Source organism: Phoca vitulina, unplaced genomic scaffold, assembly GCF_004348235.1.
Source record: "Phoca vitulina isolate PV1807 unplaced genomic scaffold, GSC_HSeal_1.0 scaffold32, whole genome shotgun sequence".
Classification (NCBI taxonomy): domain Eukaryota; kingdom Metazoa; phylum Chordata; class Mammalia; order Carnivora; family Phocidae; genus Phoca; species Phoca vitulina.
This window is the reverse complement of record NW_022589735.1, coordinates 11,835,738-11,845,428: the sequence shown is the minus strand read 5'-3', so window position 1 is coordinate 11,845,428 and position 9,691 is coordinate 11,835,738. Positions and strand designations below refer to the sequence as shown.

The 9,691-nt window shown below is 42.9% G+C and overlaps 1 protein-coding gene across 2 annotated transcripts in view; it reads left to right on the top strand.

Annotated features, from left to right (window-relative positions):
- The first annotated feature begins 3,301 nt into the window (after window positions 1-3,301).
- PRRC1 (proline rich coiled-coil 1) overlaps window positions 3,302-9,691 on the top strand; it is a 43,715-nt gene continuing 37,325 nt past the window's right edge. The window contains exons 1-3 of one of the 2 annotated variants that reach the window (XM_032425254.1): window positions 3,302-3,428; window positions 7,973-8,095; window positions 8,731-9,120. In XM_032425254.1, coding sequence (XP_032281145.1) covers window positions 7,993-8,095; window positions 8,731-9,120 — 493 coding nt within the window. In that variant the 5' untranslated portion in view covers window positions 3,302-3,428; window positions 7,973-7,992. The remainder of the gene's footprint in view (window positions 3,429-7,972; window positions 8,096-8,730; window positions 9,121-9,691) is intronic. The other variant, XM_032425255.1, reaches the window with a different exon arrangement.

The window sequence follows — 9,691 nt, the reverse complement described above, 5'->3', positions numbered from 1 at the left end:
ATTTAAAAGTCACTGTCAGGTGAATAGTGAGACAATTTATAAGTGAAGGAATGCGAACTAACACAGAGAGAACACTGTGTTGGGCACTGTTCACAGTTGCCAGCACTTTACACATATGAAGTCATTTAACCCCAAGGAAAAAACTACAAGATCAGTATTAATATAAGTTCTCATTATATAGGGGAAGAAATCAAGGCAGAGTTTAAGTGACATGCCCAAGGCTAGCTGTTGACCTAGCAGGTACTAGAGCCAGGATTCAAATCCAGGTTGGCTGGTACCAAGACTTATGTCCTAAACTCTACTGCATTGCCTTGCAGACTCTAAGTCACACCTTGCTTGCCTTCTAAATTTGAATTCCAGATAAACAATGAATAATTGTTCAGTACAAGTATGCCCCATGAAATGTTTGGGTCAACACTTCTCCTTCCTAGTTGCTGAAAGAACTTATATATCCTGTTTGCATGGGTGTAGGCTCCTGGTCTCTGGGTTTTGGCCAGTACTCTTGGTACATCCACTAAAGTGTCCTTCGTGGTTGTGTAGCTCGTGGACCATTTTCTCAGCAGAGCCCGTGGTATTTCTGACCAGGTTCAGTTCTGCCTTTACTCTTGGTAATGCTGTAGATGCCCGGGGTCCCAGCCTCTTCTCCTTCCCACCTGAAAATACATGCTTTAGTATTCATATGAATATTATACATATTATGGACTGTTTTGATAATATTTAAGAAAAGACTTTGAAGTAAGCTAGAAAAAAGTCTCAACTCATGTGGGAAAATAGTTCTGTTTGCCTGTGTGTGATAAAATCAAAATTCCACCATAACACCGAATCCCTCATTATTGCTCAAAAATGGACTCTATTATATATGAGGGACTTCCTATAAGGAAAAACTTGGTGAGGTCTGTTTGCAGTAACCAAAAAAACTAAGCAGATCATTTTTCTGTCATTAGGCTGTGATTTTCTATCAGTGCCCTTCATTGTCCTCCATCTAAGACCACATTTTCTTACTACCCCAAGGCAGGCAAGCAGTTGGGGCGCAGCTAAAGAATTCTGGGTTTCAGTTCCAGATCTATACACAATTCTCAGAGCCTTAGTTTCCTTATTTCTAATATTGGAACAATAATACTACCTGCCACACAAAGTTCTTTTGAAGTTTAAATGAAAAGTGGCAAGTAAAACATGAAATGTTTTAAATGTAATTCAAGGTGATGATCTTGCTTATTTGCTAGACTCCTGTCTCTCATGGCCCATGTAGTGGGGCAGAATAGTGGCCTCCCCAAAAGATACGTCTACCTGGAACTTGTGACTGTGAGCTTATTTGGGAGTTGGGTTTAGACCCCCAAGGGTCTTGAAATGGGATCTTGAAATGAGATCATTCTGGATTTAGGATGGACCCTCAATGCAATGATAGGTATGCTTAGAAAGATCAAGAGAGGTTTGAGACACAGAGATACTAGGGAGAGAAGGCCATGTGAAGACAAGTAGAGATTACAGTTTTGCTGGTACAAGCCAAGGAACATCTGGATCCACCAGAAACTAGAGAGACATGGAAGGATTCTCTCCCAGAGCCTTTGGAGAGTTCCCACTGACCCTTGATTTTGGACTTCTGGCCCCTAGAACTGTGAGAGAAGAAAAATGACTGTTATTTTTATATTTTTATCTTTTTAATATAAATAAATATATTTTATTTTTTATAAATAATATTTATTTTTTATATTTATTTTTATAAACAATAAATTTTAAATTATAAATTATAGATTTTTAAAATAATAAATTATTTATTAAATAAAATAAATAATATAAATAAAAATTTATATTTTTATCTAACCAGTTGTGATTTGTTGGGCAGTCTTGGGAAACGGACACAGCTCATGTTCCATCCATCAGTAAATCATGACAACTCAACCTTCAAAATGTATCTAGACCATGCATCACCTCCTCCTGCCCAGTGAGCTACACAAGCCACCAATGTGGTATTATTGGCCATCCTGTGTTAGTCCTTTTGTCCCCTAGTCACAGCAATCAGAGAGTGATTTTACACTGAAGTCAAATCTTGCCAGTCCTCTGCTCAAAACTTTCCACTTCCCGTTTCTCTCAGAATATAACCCAAAGGTCTTACTGGGGCCTGCAACGCTGATATGATCTGGCCCTGCTATCTCCCTGACCTCATTTCTTACCACCCAGTCTCAGTTTCCTTGTTGTTCTGCAAAGGTGCCAAGCACCCTCCCTCAAAGCCTTTGTGTGCCCTTCCTTCTAGCCAGATAACCACAGGCCTGCTTCCTGACAGGTCTCTGCTCAAATCCCACCTGCTCAGAGAAACCTTGCTCATCCATCCTATCCAAAGTGGCCAATTACTGTCTATAACATATCGGTTTATTGATTATCCTGAAAGTGCCCATTGGAAACCGTCTATTTTCCTGTTCATAGCCTCTCTCTCTCCTGTGTCAGGACATTGTCTTGTTCATTCCACATTTCCAGTATTAATGCTCAGTACATTGCCGCCACTAATAAATACTTGTTGAATGAATGAAGAAACCGATAAACCTTATAGCTATTAAGGGTGTCGACCAAAGAAGATGGGGATGGTAACTACTTTCAGTCCCACCCAAACAGCACTTTTAGAAAAGTAACCTAGATAACTACCTACACACATTCTCTGTGGATGGAATAAGAGTCACCACCAAAAGAAACAACCCACTGTAGTTGCAAAGGAAGATCTGAAGTCAGGGCATAGTTAAATACTGTCAACTTTTTAATGAGGCATTTTAGAATGCTCACAACTGTCAAGTCCAAGACCTCTATTAATGTGAAATCTATAAATGGGTTCCTAAAGGAATTTGGAAGCAACAAAAACAATTTTTCATGTGTTTAACACTCAGCAGTTTAAAAAAGTGCTTTCATACTCCTCATTTTGACTGTTACATGTCTGAATTAGAGATGGTAGATAATATTCTCATCTTACAGATGGAATTAGGGAGACAGGAGGTAACGAGGGTGCCGTTCCCGCGTGTAGGGTCGTGGAGAGCGAAGCATGACCGTGCTACTGGAAATGTTCTTGAAGGGGCCGGGGCCCAGTCCCTGGGCAGCAGGACCTCAGGTCACAGGTACTCAGACGAGTTTAACCTGCGTTCCCGGGACGTGGGGGGGGGCGCGACGGGGCTCCCAGAGGGCGGGGCGGGGCGGGGCGAGGCGCGGGGCGGGGCAGGGCGAGACGAGGCTCCCGGAGGGCGGGGCGGCGCGGGGCGGGGCGGCGCGCGGTCGACGTGGCAGCCGTAGGGGCGTGCGCCTCCGGTGGCCATTTTGGAGGCGGGGACGCGCGGCCGCGAGTTCCTGCCGGCCTCTTCGTGGTCTTCTCGGAGCCGTGGTCTGAGCACCCCGAACTCTCTGTCCCGCACTTCCCAGCTGCCACGCAGACACTCTCTCGGGCCCCCCAGGTGAGCGTCAGCCTAGCAGCGACGCGGGTGCTGGCGGGCGGCGGGATGGGATGCGGGCGCCAACGGGCGCAGTCCCTGCCAGGTGGGCGGGCCGGCCGGCCGGCGCCGCGGGATGGTTAGGGTCGCGGCGGAGCCCCGCAGTTGTCGAGTCCCGAGCGCGGGCTGTGCGAGCGTGCACGGTGCGGCCGGGGCACCGGGGCCCTTGGCCAGACAAGCAGTCCCTGCCGCGCTTAGCACTGTGGGTGCGGGTCCTGGGTCTGGTTCCGGCCCTTTGCTCCGGGGCGCGGACCCAGACCGGCGCCCCTGGCCGTTTGGCTCCGCCTTCCAGCGCGCTGGCGGCCGGAGCGGGACGGGCGGCAGGCGCCCGCTGACCTTAGCCCGGCCCAGCCCGGCCTGGAGACGTGGCAGAGCCTGCGGGGAGGCCGCTGTCTCCAGGCACAGGATTTCGGCTGTTCCCGCCTTCTCCCGACTCCTGGGTCCACACACCGGGAACGGCAGTGGGAAGGAGCTTATTTTCCCCTAGGTTCCCCCAGCTTTTGCATTCTGCTCTTTGTTCGTTCTTGGGACCGGTTTCCGGCAAATTTGCAAGGTAGCTCCTATCTTAGATTGGCAAAATTTATATCCATTTCTGCCAGTCAGAGTAGGTGTTTTTGAGTGACAACATGTACTTGCTTGCCAGCATGACATTTTGGCGTTCCGGTCTTTTTCCTTCACAGCGACTATTTCATGCAGTTAACATTTATGGAAGTTTATTTTGGCATCAGAGCTGAGAATGTAGAGACAAAACTCACGTCCTGCTTTGGAGTTCGTTATCTGTTAGAACATCAATAATAATTGCTTTTAATGCTTTTACTTTGATCAAAGCTGCATTATTCCATTTCTTTATTGTATTCTTATAAGTAGCCATTTACTTTGTACCAGAAAAACCAGAATGGAAGCAAATTGGAAGAGGAGGGTCAGCCAGAGACTGAGGACTCAATTTTCTAAGCCATTTTCATCACTTTCTTTAATGTTGATACATTAGTAACACTTTTTATGCTGATGAGCGGTATGCACTAAAACCTTTACCAGCTGACACTTGACTGTTTTCACAGTAGCTTTCCTTCAGTAAGAAGGCATAATATTTATGCACACAAAATTTGCCTGATAAGGTCATTAAGCCATTTCTTAGTGTGTCTTTTAAAGACTGAAAGAAATTGACCCTTTATTGCAGGTTATAAGTTGTTTTTATTGCACAGGCTATTTGCCAACACATTCATTAATTTTAGGGATCAAGATTATCTTTAAATGTGACTTCCAGTGGCCAGTGTAAGGATTTGGTAGCATCTGTAAGGAGGAAAATGGGGAGATGAATAGAGGTAGCTTTGGCAGGGAGCAGTGAAGTCCCCAGAAGGCTGTTTGTGTTCCAGGTTATCTCCCTTTGGTGTAGAGGTACTGAGTGAAAAGACGGTGCCTCCCTGATCCCTGGTCTCTATTTAAATGCCATAGATGTTTCCTCTACTTCCACAACTAAGCTCTTTGAAAGTGTTGTGTATTTCTACCTCACCTTCTCCTACTCAGTCCAGTTGAAACTGGCTTCTAGCTCCGCTCTTTCCAAGGAAACTGCTCTCCCTGTGTTCATATCTTCAGTTTGGAAAATTGACTGCATTTTTTCAGATACCACCCTATTTTGGCATTTCTGCAGCATTTGACACTGCTGCCCATTCCCACCTTGGAACTTCTTTGGCTTTTGGACACCACATTCTCCTGGTTTTCTCCTTTTTGGTCATCTCACTCTTCTCTGCAGGCTCATCTTTTGCCAGGCACTTTTTCAAGGATCAGTTGGGTCATCTTTTCTTTTTCACTTGGTGTTCTCTTCTTAGATAACCTTATCCCAGAACATGACTTTAGAGACTGTCAGTAAACTGAAGAAACCTACACTTACTGCTAAACCGCAGACCACGTCAGTATCTCTATTTGGGTGTTTCCAGGAGCTTAAACTCGGTATGTCCAGTTTTAAACAGTGCATAATACCCCTTCCCAAAAAAGAAGACATCAAACATCTTGACCTTTTCCCATATTCCCTATCTTAGTGAATGCATAGCCATCTATACAGTTAGTTGTGCAAGTCATGCCCCATATCCAGTTTTTGAATCTACTCATTCTTCCCTGTCTCCCCTGTCATCACACTAGTCTAGGGCAAAGCTGATCACTCTTGGCACTATTGATACGTGGGGCCAGGTAATTCTTTCTTGTGAGGGTTTTTCTGTAAATTGTGCAATTTTTAGTGGTATTCCTAGCCTTTACCTACTAGGTACCAGTAGTTGCTCTAGTTCTGACAACCAAAAATGTCTCAGACGTTGCCCAGTGACCCCTGGGGGCAAGATCACTCTCCTCCCCTCCGGCACTTGAGAAGCACTTGTCTTGGGAGTTCTCAGTTCCTGTATGAATTACTTCTGTCCTTCTTAATAGTCTCTCTGCATTTACTCTAACTGCCCTATGTCCCAACCTGCATACTGTGGTCAAAGGAATGTTTTCAGAACACAAATATGACTTGCCAAAAACTGGAATTAGCCTAAATGTCCTTCACCAGACCAGTAGATAAACTGTGGCACATCAGTAAAATGGAATACTATTCAGCAATTAAAAAAAAATGTAGTGATACATCCAACAACTTGGATAGGTCTCAGCATTATATTGACTAAAAACAGGCCGATCTCAAAATGTTATATGCTGTATGATTCTATTTAGGTAACATTCATTAAATGAGAAAATGATAGAGAATAGTCCGTTGTCACAGCTTGTGCTTAGTGGGAGGCCGTGACAAAGGAGCACCATGAAGGACTTTCTTTAGGGTGATGGGACCGTTCTGAATCCTGATTGTGGTGTTGGTTATATGAGTCTTTGTGTATGATGAAACTTTATAGGACTACACACACACAGAAACATACACAAGTAGAAACAGGTGAAAATCCAAATAAAATCGTTAGTTACTAGTATTGCATCAGTGTTAATTTCCTGGGTGTGATCACTCTACTGCAGTTAGGTAAGATGCTGTTGGTGGGAGAAGCTGGGTGTAGGATACTCAGGAACTCTGGTCTATTTTTGCATCTTTTTACAAATCTAAAATTTCTTCAAAAAAGTTAAAAGACAAATATGTCATCCGCAGCTTGAATGCTGTAAGGTGCCTTTCTGTTCTTAAAAAACCCAACTCCTTGACCTGGTTTATAAGGTTCAACACGGTCTAGGTTCTTGCCTGTGTCTCCAGTCTTCATTCTTTTTTTCCTGTTCCTTGCCACATGGGTTTTCTTGAATGTGTCTTGTCCCCTCTGCCTTACAGGGCTGGTATACATAGCGTATATTCACTTTTTCTGGAATCTTCCCTGTTTACTTCTTTTTCCTTGCCTAATTAAATTCTATACATCTTTCAGATCTCTGTTTGTATGTGACTTCCTTTCCTCACTCAACGGAAAATCGTATTCTTCTCAAATAGGATGGTGTTCTTACCCTCAGAGCACATAATTAAGGCTACAGTTCATTGTACATTAGTGGTATTATTTGATCCTCTCCTGTACTGGACTGTAAGTTTTCTGTTTGTTTTTGCTTACATTGTATGTCCAGAGGCACCAGTACAGTGCTTATCAAGCAAGTGACTTTCACTGAGTATTTGTTAAATGACTAAACACATCAAAATCAAAAACAGATGTTTTATTTAGAAGTTTTGATTTTATACTTGAGACACACTTGAAAGTTTGTAATTTTTAAGGAAGTTTTCCCATATTTTATAATCCATTTTTATCTTAGGACTGCTATTTAGTTACCATATAACATTTTTGCTGAAGTTAACATTTCTAAAAAATGAGACATATCATTTAGCCATTACTAAGTATGATTTTATTTTATTTATTTATTTATTTTTAATATTTTATTATTTATTTGAGAGAGACAGAGATAGAGCTCGAGCAAGAAGGAGGGGGAGAAGCAGACACCCCATGGAGCAGGGAGCCCGACGCAGGGCTTGATCCCAGAACCCTGGGATCATGACCTGAGCCGAAGGCAGAGGCTTAACCATCTGAGCCACCCAGGCGCCCCACTAAGTATGATTTTAAATGTGAACCAGGGACACTGGGAATTGAGCACATTTCAGTTTTTTTTTTCATGTTAACAGAAATAGCCCATATATAATGTTTAATGGAGAAAGAAAAAAAAAATATATTTTTATTTTAAATGTAGTAGTAACTGGAATGTAGATAAAAGTCTAACGTATATTCATGTGGCAGAAAATTATATTAGTGAGTTACTGTTTGAAATTTACAAATAGTTAACATAAAATTATTTCCCAATTATAAAGTATGTGTATGAAAATGTTATGTGCATATTACGTGCATATTAAACATTGTCACAGACAGTGTTTTCCTAGGAATTTTGACAGATCCTTTATCCAGAAATAAGTGGCGTTATAAATCGTATAGACCTCTGTGTCTTGATGATTTCTTTCTAAAGTTATTTTTTAAAAATACACTTGATTACTGTGCAGTATATGTTACATTTCTCTCTTTTTACAGTAAACTGTAACTGAAGAAAAATGATGGAAGAGAGCGGAATAGAGACAACCCCCCCGGGGACCCCTCCACCGCACCCCGCGGAACTGGCCGCAGCTGCTGTGGCTTCCACCCCGCTGCCTTTAGGTATGTGGCCGTGCCGGCACCTCGTGTGTCTGGAGGGTAGGAACGACACCGTTAACTTTTCTCAGAGTCAATTAAAAGAAAAATACATAGATGAAAACATCTTTGATCTTTTGCCAGGATGAAGGGAAGTGACCTTTTTTATTTAAGCCTAAAAGTATATTTTGCTTTCGGTAAACTTTTGTTCTCTATAGTCATACTGACTATAAATCATCTTCTTAGGACAAAAATATCCTAAAAAGCATGTGTTAGTTTTGTCTTGTGTTCGATGACTTTGTGATGATTAACCTTCTGACCAAAATTTTTGAGTCACGGTGTAGGTTTTTATGCTGAAAACAGCAGGGGTGAAAAACGGCTCTATTTTCTTTAAAAATAGCAAAATGAATGAAAACAAAAAGATCTACTTACAAACACGCCTATAACAATTTTATATAACTGCTACTTTTACTTAGGGGAGTCGAAAGTCATTTGCACTTAGTCGTATGTGTTGTATATTTTAAATAACACATTAAAAAAAAGTTATTGGGTTATGGTCTGTTAAATTTTTAAATTTTGCAATAAAAAAGTAATGAGATACTTTGAAAACTAAGTGAAAAGCATTTCCAATTTTGTGGGTTTTTTTCCTCCCCATCTTCTAGCTGCAACCAGTTCTTTCTCTCCTCCAAATGTGTCGTCCATACAGTCCTTGCCGCCACACGTGTACTCCACCCCTCAGCCGTCCCTCCCTCCTGTGAGGCCTTCGGCACCCTTGCCCTTTGTGCCGCCTTCACCGGTCCCTTCTGTTCCAGCCCTTGCTACTTCCATCCCACCTCCTGTCTCTCCACCACCTGCTGCTGCCTTCAGTAATCCTCCTCTGTCCCACTTCCCGGCTTCATCTTCTGCCCCAAGCACTCTTTTATCTGCACCCTCTTCTGGTCCTCCCACGTCGGGATTTTCCGTTGGGGCACCTTACGACATTACAAGGGGACATGCAGGAAGAGCTCCCCAGACGCCCCTCATGCCGTCCTTCTCTGCGCCTCCGGTAACAGGTAATTCTCTCTTACTGATACTTTGAAATAAGTGACTACAGCTAATGTTTAAATACGTTTTTTAATAACTGCTTTATTGGTAAATAATTTACGTATCATACAATTCACCCCTTTAAAGGATACAATTCAGTAGTTGTCACAGTATTTACAGAGTTGTGCCATCATCACTCTCATCAGTTATAGAACCTTCTAATCATCCCCAAAAAGAAGCCCTCTACCTGTTAGGAGTCACTCCCTACTTGCTCCCGATGTTCACAGCCCCAAACAATCATTCATCTGTTTTATGTCTCTGAATATACCTATTTTGGATCTTTCATATAAATGGAATCGTACCATATATAGTCTTTTGTGAAAACTTCTTTCACTTAGTTTTTTTTTTTTTTAAGATTTTGTTTATTTGAGAGAGCGAGTGAGCGAGCACACGAGTGTGGGGAGGGGCAGAGGGAGGAGAGGGAGAAGCAGACTCCCCACTGAGCAGGGAGCCTGATGCGGGGCTCAATCCCAGGACCCTGGGATCATGACCTGAGCCGAAGGCAGACGCTTAACCGACTGAGCCACCCAGGTTCCCCTT